This window comes from Halictus rubicundus, chromosome 14 (genome assembly GCF_050948215.1).
Source record: "Halictus rubicundus isolate RS-2024b chromosome 14, iyHalRubi1_principal, whole genome shotgun sequence".
NCBI classification, from domain to species: Eukaryota; Metazoa; Arthropoda; class Insecta; order Hymenoptera; family Halictidae; genus Halictus; species Halictus rubicundus.
The window spans coordinates 4,241,156-4,268,068 of NC_135162.1; the positions used below are offsets into that span (position 1 = coordinate 4,241,156).

Here is a 26,913-nt window from a genome sequence, read left to right on the forward strand (position 1 = left end):
TGAAAAAGGGGAGTGAGGGTATTTATATAGTGAATAATTTATGCCGGATAACAATAAGAACTTATGTAACAAAATACAGGTCACGGTCAACCGTTTTAAGAATGTTGTTAAAACTTGAACAATACGTACTACTGTACGTTGAACTGTTCCTATTGCGCAGAAAAAAGAAAAGGCGTTTATGTTTGACCTTCTCATTTGCACGGGAACAGACTACTACAAACCGTGTTTGCGCATATCCTGTAGCGTAAGATAAATATAATATTAATCTAGGAAATAATTCTAGGAAGAACAGGTATTTGAATATTTCTTTGCTTCATTCATTCGACACGAAGGAGACACGCAATATATGTGCATAAATTTGTATTTTATAAATACAAACGTAATGATATCCATGTCACTGCATCGACGTTCTTATTTATGGAAATAAATTGTGATGACTATATTTCGTTCTGCTTACTACATATGTATGTATATCGTATCGAAAATTGTTGATAAAACGAAACGCTCTTCGAAAAGCTAGAGTAGTGATGAGGAAGAAGGAATGTAAATGTGTACCTATTATTATTATTATGACTGCTCGATAAAATATCATAGAGGTCTTTGCCACTAGTCGTTGGCGCAAGCCTGATGCCTGCGTGCTGTATGCTGTATGCTGTATCACGTGAACCGAAGAAAGAAACATATAACCTGTGTAACTTCAGACTTAACGAGACTTTTGTGCTACGATGCGAAGCTAACGGAGGCATCCTACTTGTCTCTTTCACGAAGCCGGGTTCATGAATAAAAACGGGCCGAATCGCAATTGTGCCGGCCCTAACTCGACCTCACATTGTTGAAGACGTTATCTGTTGCTGTCTGTCGCTTCCTCTGACTTCATCGTATTCCCTTAGCCTTAGCCTTAGCCTGTTAATCGGTAATTTTTCGGCAACGGGCTATTCATATATATAAATGCAATAAAAAATGAATTGAAACGATTGGAAGCGACGAGGAGCTTCAATAAATACAAATTACGAGTTAATTTGTCTTTCCCTGATTCACAAAGAACTACTAAAGAACTCTCATTTTTATTAATTGCATTGCAATTATATTGTTACATAATTTTAAAAAAATCAACAGTTTGCCGACCTACTCTACGCGTGATTCATCTTGTTTATGTTACGAACTCATTAAACACGGAGACTCATTCGATTACCAAAGTTTATTTGTGCAAAAGAATTCGATGAGCGGGCAATCGAATTAACCTGATTATGTAAAATTGATACCAAGGTTATACTGTTAGAACCGAGTTTGAAATATATCTTATCGTCTTCCATGTACGGAAGGCCAGACAACTTAATCGCTACGATGAAAAACGAAGAGATCGAAACAAATATTTTTATTTACCCATGATCGTGTTACATCATCAAATTATAATTGAGAAAAAAGCAAGGGAGAGTTTTCCAGTTTCGCGGAACTTTGACCGAGCATAAACAGTTCTTGCGTGACTACGATCTTGCGAAATCAATGATTTTGCATCAATTGAACAAGACTTGCAAATCTTGATCAATGTTTGTAATTGTACTTTGCGAGCAAAAGCTGGTCATTTTGGTGTCAAAATCATGCCTGCAAAATTCCATGCCAAACGGAAAGCAAATTGAGATCAAACCTTGACCTCTTTATAGAGTAAATATCGGGCAAAATTGGAGGAAATCTTTCTGTAAGAGAGAAAACGGAATTCGAAATTAAATAATTTTAAGTTTTATTTCTTTTTTAAGACTGAAATATTTACAGATCTTAAAATTATAGTTTTTCCCTCTTACAGCAAGATTTGCTCCGATTTTGTTAGATATTTACTCTTAGTGCGATCGATCCGCCCTCTATAAGGAAGCCAAGGTTTGGTCCCAATTTGCTTTCCATTTGGCATGGAATTTTGACTGCAAACTTTGCACTCAAATACCGCGCCTAATGCGGAAATAGATGGGTCGGAATTTATAGACAAATTTTGGTGGCAAATTCAAAGCAAATTGTTTACTGGGTACTTATTCCTTTTCGTGCGGTTCGATCGAGGTTGCCGATCGTCAATCGCTATGTACTGTACTACGATGAAGTGTCCTGATCGAATAATGTTTTATAGTCCCTATTTAAAATTGTAATTAGGCATTAAGTATTTTAATGGCTTATCGGTTTTTTACAATTTATGGTAATGTTATTAAAAGTTATGAGAACTTTTTATTTATATTTTAGCTGAGCTTAAGGTAAAATAAAAGGTAATATCATAGATTATACGAAGACTGCAAATGAATTTTTTCATTGATGTTATTCGTGAGTTTATTCATGACTTCTTTCCTTTCCTTTTTTGTTTTTCGTTCGCTTCCTCTAATCGTTGCAACTCTAATTCGTGCACGCGTTGTTTTTTGCGATATATCGGCGTTTTTGCGAGCCATACTGCACAAAATAGTAAGAAAAATGGTCTTTTTTGCTTATTGTAATTATTAACATTATTTATTGGTATACTACCTAAGAATGCGTCTTCTTCTTCTCGATAAACCGGATCCTTTGAGCTCAGCGCATTTATCAATTCAACATGCGTTAAAGGATGCGTTCTTAATTGCACCTTTCGTTTGGTGGTCATCACCTGCATTTCAATGTAATAATACTAATGCATGACCAATATATGTATGTATATGTATATTAAACGAAAATACCTCGTTAATTGCCGCTAATACGGTACCAATAGTGAAACCGTCACAAATTTTAGTCATAACGGACGTATCGAATTGTCTGTTAATTCCAGAATACTATAATGTAAAAAGAAGTATATGTAGAAATGTTTCTGTTAACAAATTCGCGACCGCTGACGTGAATTCACGTCATTTTAAATTCTATTCCTGATTGCCGCTGACGTGAATTCACGTCCTGCAATTTTTGTTTCTGAATGCGGCAACATTAGGCGCATTAATGGGATTGGATTTAAATTTAAATTATTAACAAATTTAATAAATTAATTAATCCTTGCTTTAGCGATACAAGTTTGCGGCAACCAGCTTCAGAATTTCATTATTTTCGCCGGTACTCAGTATTAGAAACGGAAAAAATTTGCCGGTAGCGAATGTGTTAAATGCGGATGTAGAATGTAGTATCGTAAGTAAATGAAACCTGACTTTGTGCAACAAATCTTTCCATACAAGAGACACACTTCCATAATCTGGTCTGGGGATATATATGATTTTGTCATAAGTTTGATATAAAAGCTTCTGATCTCCATCCCATGGTGAGCTTGTAGTTCCAATAAAAATTACTCTGTCTTCGTTTGTAATGTTCTTCACTAACTTAGGTAAATCTTTTTTCAATCGTTTCGGATCAGACTTATCCGTTTTTGGAACTTTTTTAACAAATGGTTTTTCAGCCCCGTCCATGAATATCACCGATGGTTGTAACAAACGCGATACCTTCATAAAGAAAGAAGAAATATAAAATGGTTACTTAAAATTGTGCATTGCAATAGTAAAATATTAAAACACCTTTGATATTAAATGAACAAGCATAATCAATCCCGATTTTCCAGGATATTTCCCGGCGATATTCGCTGGCGTAATATCAAATAGTGTAGCACCGAGCTCTGTGCAAATTGCATTTACTAACATCTTTTTTCCACTACCGTGTGGTCCGGCGATTAACACTGACCTTATCAAAGGTGTCAGTTCTCTGAGAGTGCCGTTTCCCAGAGGAATTATACAGTATTCAGCTATTAACTGTCTTATATCTCCTATGGGTATAAATAACGTCAGAGTATTAAAGACCCAAACTATAGCAAAAAAATGTATCGTAAATGTCTTCAAGTTATCATAAGATACTCAACCAATTGCTGGCAAAGGATCTTTTCCCTTTTCTCTTAAATTGCTATTGGTAAAAGATTTCTCCCCTTTAAAATCGTTAAGTGCAACTTCTGGGTGAAGCTTAATAATGCCTTGTGTCAGCAGTTCTTCAAATAGTGACTCTGTCGTTCTGTCAGGTGTTAGGTCTTTTTCTTTTCGTTTCTTATTCTTCTTTCCGCTGCGACGAATTCGTTTCTGTGACTTTTTTGCACGTTTACCTTTCAATCCTTTATCTCTGTCCAATGCATTTTGTAAGGCCTCTATATCACCTGCAATAAATTTCAATTCCTAAGTGTGATGACTGTGCTGAAAAGTCATAAAGCATGTAAAACCATACCTCTTAGCGCTTGATCTACAACAACTCTAACTTCGTTTTCTACTTCTTCAGTTTTTTCTTTTTCTATTATATTTAAATACGGCAATTGTGTAGCATTCATAGAGTCATCTTTGTCTTTCCATACTTCCTGATACTCTTGGTTAGCGTGTACTAGTTCTGATAAAAAATGAGAAGGAATCGACTTGAAGCCTTGCTCCGTTTCTTCTTCAGATTGTTCTGTTTCACTATCCTTTTTTGCTTTTGATTTTTTCGATTTTTTGGATTCCTTTGATGACACTGCCGTAGATTTGCTTATAGTGCTTTCAGTTCCCTAGATAGAAGGAAATAATCAGGAAGTTGTGCACATAACAATGCTATAGCTATTGGCTTTACCTGCCTACTAAATATAATTCTGGACCCTCCGCTTTCAACAGATGGCAAATCAGGAATCTTTCCTGTTTGTTGAAAGTATGTGTTTATCCAGTTTCGGATTTCGCTTCTGATATTCTCCTCCATTATGGCACTTTTTTCTTTTCGGATTTGGTCTTTAATCTCGATCAATAAAGATTCGTATAATTTTTGGTATTCGATTTGTTTCTCGTATCTCTCTTGTCTAACTTTCTCTGCCTGTCTAGCGGCTTTAGTGAATTCTTGACTAGGTTGAAGCATACCTTTTAAAAATATAATGCAAATTAACGTTTTCATCGTTTTTTCGCATAAATGTTTATATTCCAGTAAATGATTACCAATGAGTAACATTTCGTCGACACGTCTTTTTCGAATTTTTCTCCTGGTGACATATCCTTTCCACACTTTTTGAATCCTCATTGCAGCTGTTTTCTCACACAACACGTCCAAGATATCCATTTCTGGTTTGACTGTCGATCTCTCTTTCATTTTACGGATCTCTTTCATAACTTGGAATCTTAACCGCCCCTGTCTTGCACGTTCGTGAGCCTGAAATGACAATTAAATATTACCCGATTCGATCCTGTCGTTGTAACAATTCTAATAATTAAACCTAAATATCTGTATACCTGTATAAGCCTGACAGCTTCTAATTCGCTCATTTGTTTTGGCAATACTACTTCGTCCAGCGCACCAACGGATCTCAAAGTACTTTCTATAAAGCTTCGCCTTTCCTCGATCTCTTTGATACGTTCCCGTCGAAAATATCTAGGCAATTGAATCTCGATTTCTTGCGGCGTAACACCTAAATTTATTAAAATATCATCGAAGTAACTGTATTCCGAAAGATCTATTTCGACTAGCTCGTGTTTCAATTCCAAAACTCTACCAAGACAGGAATCCAGTAACTGTCTTAATAATATTCGTTTTTGCGGCTGCACCACTTGATCGTAACATAACTCGAGCTTGTTAGTGATAATTATGTACTTCACGTACAACTCGGAATTTATGTTACGAGCTTTTTTACGATCTCTTTGCGGCTTCGCGTTCTGTAAGTTTGTGTCCACTTGAATTAATTCGTTTAGCGCCATTTGCGTGTCTTTCCAAAGTTCATCGTATGTCACACTGGACATTGTTACAATTTCAATAAAAACGCAATATTATTGTAATCTATGTAATCTATGTTTACTTGTCGAAAAATGTATAGTGAACGTCAATGGAGAAAGACAAGTTCCCATTGTTTTCTCGGCATTGTTAGGAGTCGTTGTCGTTGTAATTGTATATCTTAGCAACCGCGAGGAAGCGATATACATATACATGTAGGTATATAAATAATACCTGCATCATTATTATTATTGTTTATTACGATATGCAAAATAAAAGGCGTTTTTAAACAATTCGATTAGATGGACAACGAGAAATATAAACTAAAACTGTTCTCGCTGTTTCGTCTAATGTGTGGTTGATATTTGAAATGTGCATAAAGCTATAATGTTAGTTAATATTCGGTATTAACTAGCATACGAATTAGCGTGAAACAGAAGGGTCACGTAACATTTAAGTAAAGTAGAATAATAGAGGGAATCCCTCTTCTATATTTGAATGGAAGTAAATTCAGATCGCGCGTTGATCGCAGATCGCAGATCGCAGATCGCAGCATGCGAGAGGGAGTTCAATGCAACCCGGCTATTCTCGTAACATGCTTCGGAGCGTTCCGGTTGCCTGTTTCAAAACGTCATCCTGGGTGATGGTTTGTTCGCGAAAATAATTCCTGTAAATAGGATTCACCACATCCTCTGTGGCAAAAGGTTCGTGAGAAGAAAGCATTTGCAGTGATGGCGTCGGCATTGGAGCAGTTTGTAAATAATGTGCAGACGCTTTCGAAACAAGGTACGACAGATGCTCAGACTCTTCTTTGTATTCATAACGAACATAACCTTTGCGATCGCAATCGTGAACGATTCTTTATTAAATTATTTGTAGCCACTCAAGATAGAATCCCCAATGGCAAAAACAAAACAGAAATGCGCAAAGAATTTGTCTTGCACGTCAACGGTTATGGCCTCCTGTTAACCAATTGCTGTTAAACAATAAAAAAAAAGAGAAAAAAAAACAAAGTAAATAAATTGTATTTTGCAGGTAATTTTCGGGAGCTATGTGAAATAATGATTAAAAATGTAGATGTTCTAATGGAGAATGGACAACACTTAGACAACGTTCTGGAAACGTTAGATCTACAACAACACTCACTAGGTATTTTGGTAGTGTTGTGTGTAAAATTCACATTACCTAATCCTAATGGTGTGAACACTGCTAATGCTTATAGACCACTACTTAATCAGGTTCAGGAATTTATTATTGGTTGTAACGGAGAACAAGTTAGATTTGCACCAGATACATGTAAGTATTTATTTTATTTGTTTCCCTACTTGAAGAAATCTGAATTTGTTTCTGACTAAATTGTTTTATAGATGCAGAACTATGTCATCTTTTTACCGAGAAATTAGTTCAATTACAAATACCGTTGCGTGGTATTGATTTATTGTGCCGTGCAATACGTAAAATACAGTTGTTTGATAGCCAGCTGACTTCGATACACGCCGATCTCTGCCAACTATGTCTATTATCCAAGTGTTTCAAGCCAGCGCTAGAGTTTCTTGACTTGGACATCACTGGTATCGGTCAAGAAGGAGGACAGTTCGACTCAAAATATTTCCTACTTTATTACTATTATGGTGGAATAATATATACGGCGTTGAAGAATTATGATAGAGCACTGTATTTTTTCGAGGTGTGTGTAACAACACCTGCTGTTGCAGTTAGTTACATTATGTTAGAGGCATATAAGAAGTATATTCTGGTCTCTCTAATAATGCATGGGAAAGTCCTAAACTTACCTAGGTACACGAGTCAAGTGGTCAATAGGTACATGAAACCTTTAAGTCAGCAATACGAAGAATTGGCCAATGCTTACCAACTAAATAGTTGTGGAGAAGTTCGGAAAGTTATTTTTAAATATGAACATCTTTTTACAAGAGATCACAATACGGGGCTTGTAAAACAAGTTCTCAGCTTTTTGTACAAAAAGAATATACAAAGGTTGACAAAGACTTTTTTAACACTTAGCTTAAGTGATGTAGCGAGCAGAGTTCAACTAGCAGGACCCCATGAGGCGGAAAAGTATATCCTAAATATGGTCAGTATATTGCTTTTTTAAATATATAAGAATTGATATATGAAATATCGATTAATCAATGGTTTGCTGATATGTTTAGATCGAAGAAGGAGAAATTTTTGCCACGATCAATAAAAAGGATGGAATGGTAGTATTTCACGATGATCCAGAAAAATACAACTCACCAAAAATGTTGGCAAAACTAGAAAATTTAATGGCGGCGTGTATGGAATTAGATAAGAGAGTACTTGAAATGGAAGAAGAAGTTGTTCTCACTCCACAATATGTTCGAAAAATGTACGGTCAAAATGATCAAGATGATCAAACAGCTGGACCTGCCACAGCAAATGTAACGAATGTGCAAGGTCAATCTAAACATAATACCTATTCCATGTAACATATACACGTCGTTGTGCGTTATCTTTATTAAAAAACAGAAAACAAATGAAAAAATCTTGTTGGAAGTCAAGACACAAATGTTTAGAAGCCTGTTTTGGATGAATATATAAGTCTCGAATTGAAATTTAATGGATTTCTATTTCTATTGGAAGAGGACAAGCAGTAGAAGTGTATTCAAAATTTTAGGATGTTTCTTCTGCAATTCATATACTCTTCTTGAATCTCCGAAACTGAAGGTTGATCAAGAAATTGTAAATCCTACATGATTTCACTATTACTCACGTATACTCTATTTTTTATGTTTTACATAATTACCTGTTGTACAGAATATATTATGCACGGATTGCAAAACTTCATTTCTTTAAATACGATTTGGCATCTAAAGCAGGCTTTACAATTAATACGAAAAAAAAAAAAACAATCTACACGATACAGTTAAAATATTGTAATACTTCAACAATTATACAAAGTAAGCATGCAATATTCATACAATGGCATTCTCAAAGAATTATATGAGATATAATTCACTACCTATAATACAATAGTAAAATATGTACATATATTTGCCACAAAAAGGAAAAAAATAGTCACAAATTTTAATTATGATTCATAAATGAAAAAAAAAGTAACTGCTCAATGCACATTTGTGCCAGGTAAGTGAAGTACGCTTTTCTATAATGAAATCACAAGTGATTTATTAGTACATAAATTTAATACGCAAACAGAATGTCCTATTATAATTGTTTTATCTTAATTTTATACAGTGGAAAATTTAAGATAAACGATCTAGATTATTAAAAAAAATTTATGATTTTAATTGTATCTTGTACCGAGCAACCTGGAATGTATAGTAATCTTCTTTTGTATAGCTAATGTTAACATCACCTTGTTTCCACTACACAGTAGCTAAATGTCCAGTTGCAGCTCATACTGTATATTTATTTTTAGTTGTAAGTGCTTCTTTTTTGTATGTAATAGCGACGTAAAAAAACATTTTATGATAGCAGTTTTTTTATGTCTGCAAGAACTGTTTGAAATATTTCTTCTTTACTTTTTGATCCATCGATGAATGTTATTGTTTTATATAAATCTTTGTCTTTCATTAATTCGTTTGTATGTTTCGCATATTCTGGCCATACAACCTTCTCAAAATATCCAGGAACATCGGGTGGATCGTAACATCTATCCTTCCTTCTTTCCCAGCATTGATCTTTGGTTAACGTTAAGAAATATTTCTTATCGCATAAGTTTGAAATAACCTTACATGCGAACAGTAAAAAACCGTCTAATATTAGAATTCTCTTCTCATTTGTATTTGTCGATTTGCTTTTCTCTGGTGATGTAATTAATTTTAAAACATCCGATCGCATTTTATCCATATCTAAGCTGGTTATTAGCTCCCAGTTCATGTGATTAAGTTCTGGTATGTATGTATGTCGTGGATCATCAACTGGTAAAAAATAGTTATCTTGACATACAAGTACAGAGTTTTTCAATTCCTTGTGAAGCCGATTAATTAAACTTGTTTTTCCACTGCACGTTGCTCCAGAAATACCAAGTACAATCCACTTTTTCGAAGACATTCTGGTTTCTTTAGTTCTGTACTCTTATGAAGTACACAAATTTATATTAATCTACAGTCTATGTCTATGGGTTTGTATACATATGATGTAATGTACAGTTATGTAAACCATCCTTAAATGTGCTGACAATTCATGAAAACCAATGAAAATAACAAATGTTTTACTGGCAGTTAGTTACTCTGTTAGATACATCCGAATTTTGTTCCTTTTGCTAATCGATTTTATATAAAATCTATGAATCGTGAAGTTTATTCATCTTATCATATGAAAAATATGGCTTAACATGATAAATAGTGAACAGTATTAATCCACCAATAAAACAAAAGCCTGATACGGCAGGTATCATTAAAGCTAGTTCTTGAGGACCAAATAATGATCTTATTTTGTCATCATCAATAAATGGAAAACCAATTACCCATATAGTGTAATATAAAAATAATATAATGGTCACTAGTAGTATCACTTTTCCTTTTTCACTGTCACTGTTAAACATTTCAAGTTATTAATTAATGGTATATTAAAAGTGAATATATATATATATCATGCAAACATCTATTTTTCTTTTTTGTACTCTATTAAAAAGGAGATGATAGGCCTCGTATATATGCATTTGTACTTATTTTGTGTGCAAAATGAAAATTTTTAATGAAGTCTAATCTATCAAGTACAATACTTATGCTATAAGTTACTGATCTACGTATTCTTGTTCAAACTTCTTGAAATCTTCTTCTGTGAATACAGTAGCTTCAGGTTCTTTAGGTTTCTCTTTCTTTGGAATATATCTCTTCTTTATCGCTCGTTCTAAAAGCTGTAAGCAATTTATCGAATGATATAATCTTATGTTGACACTAATCAATGTTTCTAGATAATATTCGTACCTTATCTGCTACATTTGAGTCAATGCGATTAGTACTAAGCATTAACAGTCTTTGGACATTTTCATCGGTGGGATCCTTTTCTGATGCTAATTTCTTTTTAGTTTCGTAGACGGTCACTTTACTCGATCTTCCAAGAATTGTACCAAGATCTATGAATGTTAATTATTTATAAATTATTAAACATTATGAAATATCTCTTGTTTAGATTTAGAGCTATACCTGTTTTATCGTTTTTTGATAATATCCTGTGTTTTGGTGGAATCAAATCCAAGGTACCTTTGTATTTAGTATGCTTTCGTTTTCTCTTTTCTGTAAAGTCAATACGCGTAACTATGGAATGGGATTTAATAGTTCGTGTGAATAGATAAGATACAAACCCTGTTTCAAAGTTTTCTCATAACCAAGTAGTTCAAGACCTTTGCGAACAAGTGAATTTGACATTTTCTATTAGACATTAATTCATTTGACATGTACAAATTTCAAATAAAAGACAACATATTACAATATGCTAAAAAGAACCATATTACCACAGGTTATTTGTGCAGATGCAAAACTCCTGTACTCCTTTGAGCTCGAAGAATTTCCAATGCACATGCGTGCAATAAGTGGATCTATTATTTGTAGAGTATATATATAGTATTTATACATCAATATATCAACTGTAGTTGCTAATAGTCAAAGCTTACGGGAATAAACCGTACAATTTTTAATTAATCTCCAAAAGGATACGCCTTACAACTATATATATACCTATATTTATAATTGCCAGTTTCTGTCCTCTGTAATGGTAAAAAATCTCGAAACACAGAAAACATAGAAAGCTGAAATTTGGTATACAGATAGCCGGTAGCCCAAAAGAGTGTACGAATATGTTTTTATCCTGGAAGTCCTTCAGGATTAATTGTTAAAATTAAATTAGTAGTATTTCTCTGTCCTCTGTAACGGTCGAAAAGCTGAACGAATTTGGTACACAGACAGACGATTTTAAATAATCGTTGTTCCATAATTCAAATAAAATACTGTTTTAAATATGCGCGCTCTCCATCATAGAAATTCAGAAGTCGGATTATATTGTTAATATAACGGTATTGCCTAAAGGTGGTGTGGAAATTCGCGACATTAGTAAGATTTTATTATATTTAGTTACAAACAATAACAATCAACAACAAACAAAAAAAAAACAACAAAAATGGTACAACTATTGAGAAAACGGTTCCAAATACGAAATTAAATATGTCATTAAACGTATACATCCAGAAATAAACCAGCCATTGATTTTTCAACGGGTATTATGCTAGTAATATAATATAAGTTAGGCTTGCCAAGCCTGATATAAGTACCTAGATGTTTGATGCCTTTCTATGACCACTGCAGTGATCGAGATTTGTTTTAACGTAATACTGATTCATAAAATTTGAATAATATCGTTAGAAATTAAGAAATGAGCATATATATCTTCTGTAAGAATGTACTCGATTGAAACATTGGTATCAAACACATATTGCACATATGTGAATGTATACAAACGATGGGTGGCAATGGCAATTGGCAATACTTTTGTAGTTTCGTCGAATGTAGTTTAAGTTGTTAGTTGTCAAATGTACTCTTAAATGGTAACTATGTGTATAAGTAGTTGTTGATCTTAGCAGAGTTGATTTAACATTCTCGAAATTTATCAAGAAATATCTGAAACGTCAAAATGCATGACGCTTACGAACAATCATCGATATTAAATATTTCTGTTCAAATAGAGTCAATGGCTGCGTATGGTACGTAGTCTGTAACCTTCATGATAAGAGTTTTTCATTTATTTATGCAATAGTGTAAACGATATTCGATTATTTGTCCGATTATATATTTGCATAGATTTGGGAGAGATTAATATTTTAGGTTGTCAACGATTAAATCTATGTTCTAATATTAATTGGAGCATTGACACGTTTCAGATGATAATTTGTTAATTGGTACAAGAGAGGGTCATCTTCTTATGTACAATGTTCCTTCTGTGACAGATGACAGTCATAAACTAGAATTATTGCGCCATAGTAAGAATTTTAATAAAAAACGTATCACACAAATCGATGTTGTGCCAGAATATAATTTATTGTTAATTCTAACAGGTAATTGCATATTTAGTTTTCTTTTGTTACAAACATTCAATGAACTATTCCATCGTTTCTGTTTATAGATAATATTCTTTGTATACACGATTTAAATTCCCCAAATTTTCAACAAGTTTGCCAGTTACAAAAGACTCGTGGTGCTACATTATTTACCTTAGATGTACAAACTTTGAGCTGTTTAACCGGTGAGAAAAATACATTTGTACGCTTGTGTGTTGCTGTAAAACGCAAGCTACAGTTGTATTATTGGAAATCAAAGAAATTTGAAGAATTCAAAGATTTTGAATTAACTGTACCTGATATACCACGTGAATTGTCTTGGTACGTATTATCTTTATGGCATAAAGATAAGTCATTATAAGCTGCAACATAGTTCAATATACATTAATCGTAATACAGGTGTGGAGATTCACTGATTTTGGGTTTTCGTGGTTTGTCATACACGATATTAGACTTGAATGGAAAAGTTAAAGAATTATTTCCAACTGGGAAGTCACCTGAACCTAGCGTTACAAAATTATCTGATAATTCATTTTTATTAGGAAAAGATTCTCAGTCATTCATTATGAATACAAAGGGTGAATTGATTCAACATAATTCGGTAAAGTGGTCTGATACACCGAATGCAATAGGTACATATTGCTACATAATTACAATACATCTGTAAATTGAAAAGAAATGATGCATTTTAGTGTTAATTAAATTGAATTGTTTTAGCTTGGGATGATCCTTATCTTCTTGGGATTGTGCACGACAAATTAGAAGTATATACAATAGAGGACTGTGTGCACATTCAAACGATAAAGGACTTGAATAAAGCAAGACTCGTATATAGGTGTAAGCAAGGAAAAGTTTTTGTAGCATCTATTAGTCACATTTGGTGTGTTAGAGCAGTTGATGTAACACTTCAAATTAGAACATTACTCGAACAGAAGCAATTTCAGCTGGCACTGAAGTTAACTGTACGTAAACAGTATTATTAATTGTTTAATGCCAAGATTATAAATTATTTGGATTTATAGAAAAACTAATATCGATGTTGTTTCAGAGTTTGTCGGATATAACCGAGGAAGAAAAAATTAAACAAACGTATAAAATACAAACTTTATATGCACATCATCTTTTCGCTAACAAAAGATTTCAGGAAGCGATGGACTTGTTTTTAAAGTTGGGAACCGATCCATACGAAGTAATCATATTATTTCCTGACTTGGTTATTTCTACAAGCAATCATTCTGAACTTAACGAACCAACACCAAGTTTGCCTAAACTAGAAGATCATGATTTGGAAAAAGGGTTGCGCGCATTGATAGTATTCCTCACAAAAGTCAGAGACAAATTAATGGATGATACAAAGTCAAAAGACAAGGACAATGGTAAAGAAAAACCTTTGGTCAAAGGAGAGAAAAATATGACAGCAGTAGCTACCGAACAGCTTTTAAAAATTATAGACACGACTCTTCTGAAATGTTATTTGCAGACTACAGATGCGTTAGTAGCACCATTGCTTAGGCTGAATCATTGTCATTTGGCAGAGGCTGAAAGGACATTGTTGATGCATCAAAAGTATCCCGAGCTTATTATATTGTACCAAACGAAAGGGCAACATAGAAAAGCTTTGGAACTTCTCGAGAAGCATGCAAAAGAAAATGATTCTAGTCTTAAAGGAACTGAGAGAACAATTCAGTACTTGCAACAGCTGGGAAAGGATCATATGGATTTGATTTTTAAATTTGCTGGTTGGGTCTTAAACGAAGATCCGGAACAAGGACTTCGAATATTTATGGAAGATACAGAGCAAGTTGAGCAGTTACCAAAACCAAAAGTATTAGATTACCTCCTCCGTTGTCACAAAGATTTGGTTATAACGTATTTGGAACATGTAGTGAACATTTGGGAGGTTACCAATCCGCTATACCATAATGTTTTAATACATCAGTACAAAGAGAAATGTTTAAACGATATAAACGATAGCGAAACACCTGGTGAGAAAGAAGCGGTGCAACATATCAGACAGAAGTTACAACAGTTTTTGGAGAAATCAGCACATTATACCCCGGAAACGATACTTGTCCATTTTCCATCTAATAATCTGTTCGAGGAACGTGCAATTATTCTTGGACGACTTGGACGTCATCAGCAAGTTATATCGATATATGTTAATCTTTTGAACGACATACAGAAAGCTATCGAGTATTGTCATAATGTATACAGTAGATATCAAAGTAAGTATAAAATTGTGTATCAAGAGCATTCGCCCGTCACTTTCGATAATTCGTCTTTTATTGCTCTAAGATCTAGACAATGCAGAGAAACAGAAACAGTCTGATGGTGCAGACGAGGTTTATTTGATGCTCATACAACAATTATTGAAACCCGATGACAAAGGAGTTTCGATGACAGGTACAAAATGACAATACCGTTGTCGTTCTAAAATGATATATGAAGTCATATGCAGATTTCTAATCCCGTAGGATGTAAACCAGAATTTCAACGAACACCGCAACCTGATTTGGAAATGGCGTTGGAGTTACTTGAGAAACACGCCTCGAAAATAAATCCGTTGAAAGCGTTAGATATCCTGCCAAATACAGTTCCTATAGGTAGAATAAAGTGTTTCTTAGAAGTCAGTTTGCAGGAGAAATTGAATGCCAGAAGGAGGTTGCAGATGTTGAAGGGCTTGTTTTACGCAGAACATTTGCAAGTGCATGAGCAGCGTATGCATTACGAATCGCAGAGCGTTCTGATGACAGAATTTAATGTATGTCCAGTATGTAAGAAGAGATTTAGCAATCAAAGGTCTGTATTTAAGTGTTTCTATTAATTGATCTTTATCATCTACCGTGCATTATACGTGTGTGTACTGCAACATTAATAACAATGATGTCAATCATTTTGCAGTGCATTTGCCAGGTTCCCAAACGGCGATATTGTACATTACTCGTGTCAAGATCGTAAAGGATAAGAAATAAACAAATTTAACTCATTTATATTAAGCTATGTAAAATATACTACAATGTATCTCTGCTCATGTTATGTATATAAATGTACACATTTTCCATTTACCTTCCTATGATTTATTTTTATGGTTACTTTGAACTGTATATGTAATATATTTAAATATATCATTTGCAATTTCGTTTTCTTCAGAAAAGAATGAATAAAGATTTTAGAAGGAAATAAGGTAGTGTTACAGACAATCTTCTTTTCTTTTATATATATATTTTATTTTAATAATTATATATAAATTTACAATGAAATAAATTTTGTGATGTCTTGAACGTTTTGAATTAAAATTGTCAAATGTTCGATGACAGTCGACGCTACGATAAGAAAAATAGAGGAAACGTTTTGGTAGATTACATGCGCTTTTCGATGATTTTCTATAACCAGCGTTTCTGCTGATTTGTTTCATTCGGGGATACGTAAGATCTATTTTTTTCCTGACGTAACTTAATTGCCTTTTAAGTTTTCGCAGTAATAATATATAACGGGGAGGTTGGGGCGTGCCCGGTCCAGAATATGGGTAAACGGGACTAGTGATGTCATACGCTATCTTGTATTCCTACGCCAGCTGTTATAACGCAAGTATAGTGAGTACCGATACGAATATTGTATAAGCGATGTGTTTAATCGTTCAAGATATACTAATTAATTTTTATTGCGTTAATTACTTTGATTTACGTATCGAACTCACTTCCGTACTTACAACGATTGAATCGTTCCTTTTGCGTATGGGTGTATGTATGTGTGTGCGTGTGTGTGCGTGCGCGCGCGAGCGATACATCGAAAGTCATTCTAAAGTAACCGCTGTATGCTCCTGGAGAGATAAATTGAGGTACGTCCCTCTATTATGACAATGATGTACGATTCCAATTGTTAATGCTCTAAGAAATTATGTATTTTTTACGAATAGTGATTAATTCAAACTAGAAAGCAAACTAAAATGTCCAAATTGAATGATATCATATACTTTGAAGAAATCATTGTTTGGTTTTAGAATAATCATTATCGTAACTAAGTGTTGTTTCTTGAAAAAACAATCATTTGAAATATTTAGAACGTAGCAGATAGCACTCGTAGTTATTTAAAAAAATCATTCTATTTACTCGACGCGTTTTATCATGCCGTTATGGAATACATGATCGGCGAACGAATGGCTTGAAATTTTCATGGTAATTCTAATTTTGTCTATAAGTAAGTGAATTCACGTAAAGCTCTACAGTGTGATAATTATATTCCGTAAGTATATAGTGGTTTTTTGAAAAGTAATACATATCGTGCTCACAGTCGTCTCTGATTGGTTGCGCGAGGACTGGGACTAGCTACGCTGGCGTAGGACGACGCCGTATGCGCTCAGTCGGTTGCGCGCCGGTTGGCTGTGTGGATGGGTTTGTGTGGATCGTTAATCGGTGGTTTTTGGTGTACTTCGACTGGTTTTTATGCGAGTGCTCGGATAAAACGGTGTCGCGGGTTATCCTCACGAGAAGGTAAGTGAACAATCTCGTTCGCCTTCATTCCAAAAACGCGTAAGCCCTCTCGGGTTTCGCGGTCGGTTGTCTCGTGACGGCTAGCACTCCAGAGATAAAAATGGCGTGTGCCGCCTTTAGCTTCCTTCGATTTCTCTCTGGCTTTGATTCTTCGTCGAGCGTGTCTCAACTCGGGCTCGTGACAACGTTCGAACGGTGTTCGTAATTTAACGAACCGACGACACCGTTCGTCATTTATCAGCGATCGTATCGAATAATTGCCACCTACAAGGACATCGATTCCACCGATGAACCCCTGCCCACTCTACGATCGAATAAAACGTTCTTTTCTCGTGCCGTTTGTCGGTGACACGGTTGCTCGTTAGTTTTGTTTTTTTTTGCGCAATCGTGACAGACCGCCTCGCATCGAACTGTATACGCGTTCTGTTCTATTATCCCCATTTTAATTCCTGAAATAAGTTCGCGATTGCCACTCGTGCGCGTTCGCATTCGCGTTTGTAGCGCCTTAATTTCCGCTATACACGGTGTTCCATGAATGGTTTTGTTCACCTGTCAAGACGCCCTATCTGTTGCTGACCTAATTTCGCTTCCCACTGAAAACCCGTCAGGCATTGTGGCAATGTCGACCGCGGTCGGTACACCGACCGCTTCTTGCAACGTTCATCCGAAAAATGTCCAACGAACGCTAGACATGTACCTACAATTGGTATGGTGGAAACGAATTTCGAAGTGAGTCAAGTGTTTCCAAACAAATTACGATCGTTGTCGTTCGACTGATAGCCGTATCTCGCCATCGAAGATCGCGCACTCTTTCCACGTCGAGGATCGAGTACGTGGAAAGCCTATGTGTTACGACAGATAATGTAATCGCTTATGTGTCGTTTATTTTGATGAACGCGGTATTTAATCCGAGTTTGTCGATCGTCACAACCGGAAATAAGTCGGCCTTTTTTAGACGGTCAGGATTTGTCACCGGAAGAGGTGTACGCCTCTACGAAAATACCCGTGCAATAAACATTATACGTATATTTATCCGCCGCTAATTTTGCCGATACCGACACCTAATCGCGCACCATTAGTTGTCTAATTGGTGACGCCGTTACAAATTGATACATCCCGTTCGGAACGGCAACTGATTTCGTCACGGTGCCGAATTCGTGGCTGAGTCACTATCATCAAAATGTTTGAAATCGTCGTTCTCGAAGTGTCAGAAACAACGCGAACATCGTCGTCGAAAAAACCGTTACATATTCACCGAGGAACACTATGTCGATAAGTACATTGTGCATGTGTATTGCAGGTAGGGAATTGTTGATCGAACTATGTAGCGTAGAAAAGATAAGGGGGGGGGGGACGTTTAATAAAGATTTCTTCGATCAAGCAATTTCCTTCAGTTCCTCTCGCAATCAGTGTTGTGTTTACAGTTACGTCACCGTTGCCGGGCTTGGGCGTATGCGCGTCTTCTTCGGCATAAATTAATAAATTAGTGTCGTGCCGATCATCGTTTCCGGATCGCGCGGTTTCGGCGACATCTGGCTCAGTCCGTCGCACCGGAACTACTTCCGGACGTTAACCTGCAAATGCCCGGGTTACTCGCGACCCAAAAACTTTCGGGTGCCCTCGAAAAGTGAACGTTACGAATTTTTTGTTACTCAGGGAAACGATCTGAATCTAAAACGCAAGTTAATCCTTAGCACTCGAATGGCGACTGTATGGCGCCACTAAAGAGTGCTCTATCATTATTCAAAATATTTTTTGCATTATTTAATTTCTTTGTATTTAACCCTTCGCACTCGAGTGGTGACTCTGAAACACCACCAGAAATTATTGTGGCATTATTTCAAAGAAATTACGAGAAATTTTACGAAATATTTGTTACATTGCAAAATTTGTATTTAATGGATTACTAAACATTCAAGTATCATATGTGGAAATCGGATCAGTTTCGTATGAATAAAATGAAAATATTCTAAGACGGAAGAAAAATTTAGTTTTAGAATGAATATAGCGCCGAGAGTGCAAAGGGTTAATAAATTACTAAACATTTCAGTATTGTACGAGGAAATCGCACCATTTTCGTATGTACAGCATGAACAAATATATACAGAAGGGAAATATTCTAGGTCGGAAGAAGTTTTTCGTTTTGGAATTAAAATGGCTTCGAGTGCAAAGGGTTAATATTTTCCTAATCTTAATTTTATCCCTTCTTCTGGTTCCAAACGAGCTAAAAAATTTCGGACGTTGAAAGAACTTAAAACCAAGATTAAGGAGGCAATTTTTTTATGAGAATGTGACTATTATTTGAACTGCGATAACGGAAAGAATGTTTAAACTGTGGGCGTGGTGTACGTACAATAATCTTTTTCAAATTCGTGCCAACCGATTTAATGAAAAGAAATTCGATTTTTTGTAATCCAGCAAATACATACAGCGACTCCAGCTAATATTTGGACGCTTTTAAAAATCGCATAATTTTGTTAATATTGGACCATACGACTTAAGTTAGAAAATTTTTTTACAAAAATTGTAATTGGTCGAAATTGTAGAGAAAATACTGGAAGTTGTATTTTGCAACTTTTTTCTGTGGTCTTATATTGAAGATTTGGAAAGTACAATTTGTAGATCTATATCAATTATACATATTCTGATAATTTCATCAAAATCGATCAACGTTGCACGACCTGCAAAAATTTCCAAATGCTCGCATAATTCCCTGACGAGGCCAAAATTCTGCGAATTTCACCCTAAAGCTTTAGATTTAGATGAAATATTCAGAACATGTATAATTGATACAGATCTACAAAAGGTACTTTTTAAATTTTCAACGTAAGCCCAGATAAAAAAGTTGCAAAATACAACTTTTAGTATTTTCACTGTAATTTCGATCAATTGCAATTTTTGTCAATTCTTTTCACGTTATGTAACAAACCAATTGTTTAACTTCTTAAAAAAAATCCAAGTTGTATGGTCCAATATTGACGAAGTTATGCAATTTTTAAGAGCGCCCGAATATTAGTGGGAGTCACCGTATGTATCTTTCTAATCTCTTCGAGAATGCAGGTGTGTGTATGTACTGCACATTTCATTGTTCTCGATTTCTACTGCATAAAACGAAAGTTTTCACTTAATACGTTGACTGCCATGTCACCCATATATGGGTGACGGAATTATTTGTCCCGTTTTTAAAATGAATTTTTACGTTAATATATTCATCATACCAAATTTGATGAGGATCTGTAAAATGCAATAAAACTAGAGGACTACTCGATATCATACATTGAATTCTTTTCAATTTTTATTTCATTAAATAACACTTTGATTTTATGGAATTTTTGAGGTTTCTAGTTTGGCAGTCAAAGTGTTAATGAACTAATTTCCAAACGAATCAGCAGGTCTAACAATAAAAACCGTTACGAAAGCATAAAAAGCGTTCTCTATCGTTTCATTGTACTACAGTGTTTACTCGATATAAGTCCACAACACGGGTCTACCCGGGGACATATATCGGTTAGAAGATATTATTCTTTGATACCCTGCCGAACGTAGAAAAGGACAGCGAAGTTCGAATGGCCTCGGTCGCCGATGAGTGTAAACGTACATGTCTACACGATGTATGTCCAAAACACGGGTTTGGCCAGGGACATATATGGGCTAGAAGATACTATTCTTTGGTACACTGCCGATCGTAGAAAAGGACAGCGAAGCTTCTTGGCCCCTGAGGGGTATAGTCCGCGACATGGCGATAGTTCTTGGACTTTAATCGGCTAGATATTTGGGACATATATCGAGTAAAGATTGTAAATCGTTAGGTATCGTCAAAAGCAATTTAATAATTGTGCCAAGTTTCTCGATACACACTAGGAAATGATGAAAAGTTCCCAGGGAATACCACGGATATTCCCGTCTAAAAATATCTGCGGGACGTTTTTAACTCTTCTGCTCTGATTACCTTGACTGCACTTTTATGCAGTACAGGGAAACGGTATTACAGTGTAAAAAATGTTCACCTCCGGGAAGGTGCGTGGACGTTGAACCGTGTATTATTTATCAATTTACTTTCATCGATTGCCGTTACACTATTTAATTTTGAAACACGTTTTACTAATACGTATATTCACCTCACAAATTATATACATTGCGTAATTGCGATGACTCATCAAGCTCGTAAAAACACAAATTGGCACGAATTTTTTAACGACCGTGTGTACAAGGTCATACGCGTGTGTAGCGCTATTGATTTTTATTATAGGTTCGTAGAATCTCAGTTGGCACAGAATCTATGCAACCTTTGTTCGTACATTTTTCCTTATTTTCCGAAATCCTGATTATCCGTTTTTCGCCGAGAAATTTCCAGGGACGTATGTATCACGTTCTGGTTCATCGTTATCCGGCACACACAACCAATCTATGAACTAATCGATCGATGTTAAACGGACACCGACGTGTTTTCTGGACCGGAAACGCAACCGATACAGTCTTTACTCGATATATGTCCTAAATATCTAGCCAATAAAAGTCCCAGAACTGTCCTCACTGCTGCAGAGTGTACCCCGTAAGGGGCCAAGAGCTTCGCTGTCCTTTTCTACGTTCGGCAGTGTTTAAAGAATAATATCTTCTAACCGATATATGTCCCTGAGTAGACCCCTGTTGTGGACATATATCGAGCAAACACCGAACTGCTCCGTTCTTTTTAAAAACATAAGCGTGTGTACAGCTGTCACCCTAATTAGGGCAAGCTACTAAATATCATCCTTTGCGTTGGGCGAATGGAACCGATACAGGTACTCGATTTTTTAGCGCCATGTTGAACTTTTATGTCGGCGAATTGGTACAAAAAAAAAAAGATCGAAATATCAATCGGTTTGTGGTACACAGACTTTTCGATTTTAAAAGTAGTGTCGCGTTGCACGCCGCACAGTGGTGCCAAGGCGGCAAAAAATCCTTTTTATAAATTTTCGGTTTTTATAAAAAAAATTATTTTTGTATAGCCTAATAGTGCGTGCATGATGGGCCAAAGTCAGATAAAAAAAAAATTTTACGGAGATATACGCATGGTAAATAACCATTTCCTCGCTCCTGGGAATTCATCAGTTTTCAGTGCGATAGTTATGTAATTACTCCGCCTATAATTGAATACTTAGGGGTCTACAAATCATATGGGTTACTGCAAATGGCTTCAACTATTAACTGGCAAAAAAAAATTTTCCAAAAAAAAGTTGTTTAACATCACGATTATTTGATGTTTCAGGTGAAATTTTTTAGGGATATATTATTTATAATGAAGGAAAAAGTGAAATAGTTAGTTAGAATTAATTGTTTAAATAAAAAAAATTATAAAATAATTTCTTTATGTGGACTAACCTGAAGCTCCTCTGCGTTACGCTCATTTTTTATTTATGGAGGAATACAAAAAATCCTTTGAATAGCTTCGATCTGGAACTGATCGTTTTGGCAAGTTATAATATTGATCTAGCTTTGTGAAAAATTTCATGAGATATTTCGAGATGCTTTCGCCGCAATTTAAGTGTAAATAACTAGTTTCGGAATTTCCAAGAATGAATCGCGCGGAAGTCACGATTATTTGATGTTTCAGGGGAAATTTTTAAGGGGTACATATCAGATAATAAAAAAAATGTGACATTCATACATATAAAAAAATATTTATATAACAATTTTTTATATTAAATAAACAAAGTTTTCGTTCACTGGACCACTGTCGCAAAAATGCAACAGGTATTTTTTGGTAGTGCTCCAATGAACGCTATAAAAATAATTTATGTAAGATAAACAAATTGTTATTAAATATTTTTTTATACATAAAAAATTAATAAATCATATGCACTTCACATTTTTCTTTATTAATTAGAAATATTCCTAAAAAATTTCACCTGGAACGTCAAATAATCGTAACTTCCGCACGATTCGCTCTTGGAAATTCTGAAAGTTGATATTTAAACTTAAATTGTGACGAAAGGGTCTCGAAGGGTCTCATGATGTTTTGCACAAAGTTAGATCAATATTACACCTTGCGAAAACTATTAGTTCCAGACCAAAATCTATTAAAGGATTTGTTGTATGCTTCCATAAATAAAAAATGGGCAGAAAACAGAGATTTTCGATTAGCCCATATTACTTAACGTTAACAACTTTTTACAAAAATTTTTTGCCAAATAAGCGTTGTACCTGCGGCAATCTCTCCAAAAATTTTCAAACAAATTCGTTGGATAGTTTCGTTTTTACAGATTTCTTGCCGTTTTTTGGCCATTTGGCACCACTGTGCGCCGCCTTTGGCCTATTCATTTCTGCGAGTGCGCCGTTGTGGCCGACTCGCGTTTCCTATCTGGAATTTGCACGGTGTCGCATGTCGTCGCGAATTTTCGGCAGAATCGCCTCGTAACCGGGAACATGGTCGAAACGACGATCAGGCTCGCCCGTTGCTCGCGTAAACGACGGAGGTGACCAAGTCGGCCGACAGGGCAGATTAACGTTAAATGCGGACGTGACGTAGGTACGTGCCCGGTCGGCAGCTAGTCGACTTGCTCTATGCACGAACACAGTCGTGTCACCTCTATGCTACATGATCGACCCTTTTTTCTTCCTCTCGGCCTTCGTATCCTGGCCTGCATCTTTTTACCGCTTCGACCGCCGCCATTACCGCAACATTTTGCAAAAACTCTCGACCTTCGCGATCTCCATCGAACATCCCCTGGTTCGCGCGAGAGAGGATCTCTTACTAGAAGTACAGTGTGTTTGCTCGATATATGTCCACAACATGAGTCTACCCAGGGATATACAGTGTGTCCCACGAACTCTGTTCACCTGAATCAGCTCCGTTATTTCAAACAGTACGCGAAAATGTTTTAAACAAAAGTTATAGGATTTGAACCAATTAATAATATGCTAATCACAGTTTTTTGACAAGTGGGTGTGTCAAGGAGATATGAAGGTCAGTTTCGTTTTGTTGAATGGAATGATTTATTTTCTATGTTCGATTACGATAGAATGGTAAATTTTGAATAAAAATATACTAAGGTGTATAATTGGACTTTAGAGGGTCCGATTACGTTCGTCATAAATGTTATGAATAATACTAAAAAATTAGGTGAAACACAAAATCGAAGGAACACTGTATGAATTTAGTGTTATTGCTCTGTTATTTACAACCTATTAAAATTATTAAGAGAACGTTTCAATTGTTACGTACGTCTCCTTTCTTGTAATTGATGTAGAAAATTTTTATTTTGCATAAAGATTCATGAGGATAGTAATAGGATGAATAAGGTCAAATTATCTCAGAAATGACGAATCTTGGGGCAAATGTATCTTAGTACTTTTTTATTCAGAATTTACCGTTCTATCGGAATTGAACAGAAAAAATAAATCATTTCATTTAGAAAAACGAAAGTGACCTTCATATCTCCTTTACGCGTCAACTTGTCAAAAAACTGTTATTAGCATATTATGAATTGGTACAAATCCTATAACATTTATTTGAAACATTTTCGCGTATTGTTTAACATAACGAAGGTGTTTTAGGTGGACAGAGTTCGTGGGACACACTGTATATCGGCTAGGAGATACTATTCTTTGATGCACTGCCAAACGTAGAAAAGAAGAGCGAAGCTACTTGGCCCCTCATGAGGTATACCCTGCGGCAGTGGGGATAGTTCTGGGACTTTTAGCGGCTAGATATTTCGGACATATATCGAGTAAAGACTGTAAAAGCTCGTACAACGACTACAGAACAGGTTCCAGAAAATTAGTAATACAGGTTACATGCTACGTACCGATTTGCGTCTGATTCATTCCAGAAACGATTAATCGATTAAAAATTGTGATTAGCGTGATCGCTTGTAATTTATTACAAAAGCAATCGCAATCTAACGAAATTACTGGCCACCTCTGATCTCGGTGTTACGAGAACTTCTCAGGCGTCGCCGTGACCTTTTTACAGGTCCTCGACCGAGTCTAACACTCGTGCAGTTGAATTGGTCTAATTAGCGAATGAAGACGCTCCAGCATGTTACTAAATAGCGAAATTACCATCCGCGACCAAGCGAAACACCCAAATTTTATCCTGTTTGTTACAATCGATGCGGACCATTTTTATTCTGCATTAAAAATCCGCAGTCCAATAGTAACAGTTGATTCGGATCGATGGTTCGTGATTGTTTGAGTATCGTGTATTAGCGTGTGTATACACAGAGTGGTTCGGTTTTCGGTGATCTGATACTTTTTCCGTTCGATGGGAGGTCGAAAGAAAGTTGAATAACACCACGCCCACCGTGCCGTAGTTCCGTTTTTTGCAATGTCGCGATTACACGCATCGGAAGAGAATGACTTTGTCGGTGTCGGCCACCGGTGACCGTCACCGACTAATTTAAGACGGCCAGGCAAAGTTTTCCCCGTGATTCTAGCGCGCCAACCGTTGTGGTTCAGCCTTCGATAGATCTGGAAGATGCACAGTGAATTCTCGATATATGTCAACAACTATATGTCATATATGTCACTAGTTGGATCTTGTCTGCGTCGTGTTATCGTCCAGGAGACATACCCGAGCCGTGTTATGTTTACACTCCACGGCGTTCGAGGCCTCTCTAGCTTCGATAACAGTCTTTACTCAATATATGTCCGAAATATCTAGCAGGTAAAAGTCCAAGAACTGTCCCCACTGCCCGTATACCCCGTGAGCGGCCAAGAATATCAAAGAACATACATACAGGACATATGTCTCGTAAACACTGAATTCCGCGACGTTTATCATGGAGGTATTGGCGACATATATATAGAGAAATCACAATATTCAAAATGTTTCTTCCATTTCTGACCGTGCTTGACCTTGAAGGTCACTGTGCAGTATACGGATGAATTCGTCTAGACACACGCTTTCATGTGATATACAAAAATATACAGCATTCCATTTAAAAAATTGAAGGTTACCTTCATATCTAACAAAATGGCATGAACACAAAAAAAATGACATACGCCATTGTGTTGCGTATAAGAAACAGTACTAATTTTGCCTCTTTCATTTTTTTCTAATATTTACTTTTTACAAGAAAAACGCTGAATTGGTGCGAACAAAAAGAAAAGAGCGAACACCCTGTATATGTCCGAAATGCCTGACCGATAAAAGTCCCAGAACTATCCCCACTGCCGCGGGGTATACTCAAAGGGTATATCAAAGAATAGTACAATATCTTCTAGCCGATATATGTCCCAGGGTTGGCTCGTGTTGTGGACATATGTCTCGTAAACACTGAATTTCGCGACGTTTATCATCGAGGCATTGGCGACATATATATAGAGAAATCACAATATTCAAAATGTTTCCTCCATTTCTGACCGTGCATGACCTTGAAGGTCACTGTGCAGTATACGGATGAATTCGTCTAGACACACGCTTTCATGTGATATACAAAAATATACAGCATTCCATTTAAAAAATTGAAGGTTACCTTCATATCTAACAAAATGGCATGAACACAAACAAATGCCATACGCCATTGTGTTGCGTATAAGAAACAGTACTAATTTTTCCTCTTTCACTTTTTTCTAATATTTACTCTTTACAAGAAAAACGCTGAATTGGTAATAGAGCGAACACCCTGTATATGTCCGAAATGCCTGACCGATAAAAGTCCCAGAACTATCCCCACTGCCGCGGGGTATACTCAAAGGGTATAT

At 35.8% G+C, this 26,913-nt stretch overlaps 6 protein-coding genes across 18 annotated transcripts in view; 3 read left to right on the top strand and 3 right to left on the bottom strand.

Moving 5' to 3' along the window:
* Window positions 1-1,792: 1,792 nt before the first annotated feature.
* Window positions 1,793-6,215, bottom strand: LOC143360996 (dynein regulatory complex protein 11). Of its 3 annotated transcripts, XM_076800233.1 has the most exons (10): window positions 5,208-6,215; window positions 4,917-5,127; window positions 4,564-4,841; window positions 4,192-4,501; window positions 3,839-4,123; window positions 3,501-3,745; window positions 3,141-3,428; window positions 2,685-2,777; window positions 2,497-2,614; window positions 1,793-2,424 (listed from the first exon to the last, which is right to left on the bottom strand). In XM_076800233.1, the coding sequence occupies exons 1-10, from the start codon at window positions 5,709-5,711 to the stop codon at window positions 2,312-2,314; spliced, it is 2,445 nt and encodes an 814-aa protein (XP_076656348.1). In that variant the 5' UTR covers window positions 5,712-6,215; the 3' UTR covers window positions 1,793-2,311. The 3 variants fall into 3 exon arrangements, 2 of the variants coding, with proteins under 2 accessions (XP_076656348.1, XP_076656347.1); XM_076800232.1 differs by having other exon boundaries at window positions 1,793-2,614; XR_013083390.1 differs by lacking the exon at window positions 1,793-2,424 and having other exon boundaries at window positions 3,136-3,428.
* A 63-nt stretch (window positions 6,216-6,278) lies between these two features.
* On the top strand, window positions 6,279-9,258 carry Csn3 (COP9 signalosome subunit 3). Its single transcript, XM_076800234.1, has 4 exons — window positions 6,279-6,468; window positions 6,718-6,978; window positions 7,050-7,774; window positions 7,854-9,258. The coding sequence occupies exons 1-4, from the start codon at window positions 6,414-6,416 to the stop codon at window positions 8,148-8,150; spliced, it is 1,338 nt and encodes a 445-aa protein (XP_076656349.1). The 5' UTR covers window positions 6,279-6,413; the 3' UTR covers window positions 8,151-9,258.
* On the bottom strand, window positions 8,194-9,968 carry Nrk1 (nicotinamide riboside kinase). The gene has a single exon (XM_076800235.1). It carries the CDS (start codon window positions 9,733-9,735, stop codon window positions 9,148-9,150), a length of 588 nt encoding a protein of 195 aa, XP_076656350.1. The 5' UTR covers window positions 9,736-9,968; the 3' UTR covers window positions 8,194-9,147.
* A 256-nt stretch (window positions 9,969-10,224) lies between these two features.
* On the bottom strand, window positions 10,225-11,377 carry LOC143361000 (active regulator of SIRT1). 4 transcript variants are annotated; one of them, XM_076800240.1, is made up of 6 exons: window positions 11,343-11,377; window positions 11,141-11,224; window positions 10,991-11,057; window positions 10,833-10,922; window positions 10,614-10,762; window positions 10,225-10,543 (listed from the first exon to the last, which is right to left on the bottom strand). In XM_076800240.1, exons 3-6 carry the CDS (start codon window positions 11,052-11,054, stop codon window positions 10,421-10,423), a joined length of 426 nt encoding a protein of 141 aa, XP_076656355.1. In that variant the 5' UTR covers window positions 11,055-11,057; window positions 11,141-11,224; window positions 11,343-11,377; the 3' UTR covers window positions 10,225-10,420. The 4 variants fall into 4 exon arrangements, with proteins under 4 accessions (XP_076656355.1, XP_076656353.1, XP_076656351.1 ...); XM_076800238.1 differs by lacking the exon at window positions 11,343-11,377 and having other exon boundaries at window positions 11,141-11,320; XM_076800236.1 differs by lacking the exon at window positions 11,343-11,377 and having other exon boundaries at window positions 10,991-11,029; window positions 11,141-11,222.
* Window positions 11,378-11,941: 564 nt separating this feature from the next.
* Vps39 (vacuolar protein sorting 39) lies at window positions 11,942-15,913 on the top strand. The gene is made up of 9 exons (XM_076799923.1): window positions 11,942-12,382; window positions 12,560-12,733; window positions 12,802-13,057; window positions 13,136-13,368; window positions 13,454-13,698; window positions 13,785-14,961; window positions 15,032-15,139; window positions 15,211-15,535; window positions 15,638-15,913. Exons 1-9 carry the CDS (start codon window positions 12,313-12,315, stop codon window positions 15,699-15,701), a joined length of 2,652 nt encoding a protein of 883 aa, XP_076656038.1. The 5' UTR covers window positions 11,942-12,312; the 3' UTR covers window positions 15,702-15,913.
* A 1,162-nt stretch (window positions 15,914-17,075) lies between these two features.
* The window catches only part of Beta-spec (spectrin beta chain), a 67,069-nt gene continuing 57,231 nt past the window's right edge, over window positions 17,076-26,913 (top strand). For all 8 annotated transcript variants that reach the window (XM_076800094.1, XM_076800097.1, XM_076800096.1 and 5 more), the window contains exon 1: window positions 17,076-17,226. The gene's annotated coding sequence lies outside the window, so the exon portion shown is untranslated. The remainder of the gene's footprint in view (window positions 17,227-26,913) is intronic.

Bases quoted from the DNA above. Each gene is read 5' to 3' on its own strand.
- LOC143361000 (XM_076800236.1), bottom strand. From the start codon at position 11,207: ATGTGCATTGGAAATTCTTCGAGCTCAAAGGAGTACAGGAGTTTTGCA. The intron at 10,923-10,990 runs GTTTGTATCTTA...TTGACTTTACAG, and splicing joins TGAGAAAACTTTGAAACAGG to AAAAGAGAAAACGAAAGCAT. The intron at 10,763-10,832 runs GTATAGCTCTAA...TAACATTCATAG, and splicing joins ATCAAAAAACGATAAAACAG to ATCTTGGTACAATTCTTGGA.
- Nrk1 (XM_076800235.1), bottom strand. From the start codon at position 9,735: ATGTCTTCGAAAAAGTGGATTGTACTTGGTATTTCTGGAGCAACGTGC.
- Vps39 (XM_076799923.1), top strand. From the start codon at position 12,313: ATGCATGACGCTTACGAACAATCATCGATATTAAATATTTCTGTTCAA. The intron at 13,058-13,135 runs GTACGTATTATC...ATCGTAATACAG, and splicing joins ATACCACGTGAATTGTCTTG to GTGTGGAGATTCACTGATTT. The intron at 13,369-13,453 runs GTACATATTGCT...GAATTGTTTTAG, and splicing joins TGATACACCGAATGCAATAG to CTTGGGATGATCCTTATCTT.
- LOC143360996 (XM_076800232.1), bottom strand. From the start codon at position 5,711: ATGTCCAGTGTGACATACGATGAACTTTGGAAAGACACGCAAATGGCG. The intron at 3,746-3,838 runs GTTGAGTATCTT...TTATACCCATAG, and splicing joins AGATCCTTTGCCAGCAATTG to GAGATATAAGACAGTTAATA. The intron at 2,615-2,684 runs GTATTTTCGTTT...ATTGAAATGCAG, and splicing joins TATTAGCGGCAATTAACGAG to GTGATGACCACCAAACGAAA.
- Csn3 (XM_076800234.1), top strand. From the start codon at position 6,414: ATGGCGTCGGCATTGGAGCAGTTTGTAAATAATGTGCAGACGCTTTCG. The intron at 6,979-7,049 runs GTAAGTATTTAT...ATTGTTTTATAG, and splicing joins TAGATTTGCACCAGATACAT to ATGCAGAACTATGTCATCTT. The intron at 7,775-7,853 runs GTCAGTATATTG...TGATATGTTTAG, and splicing joins AAAAGTATATCCTAAATATG to ATCGAAGAAGGAGAAATTTT.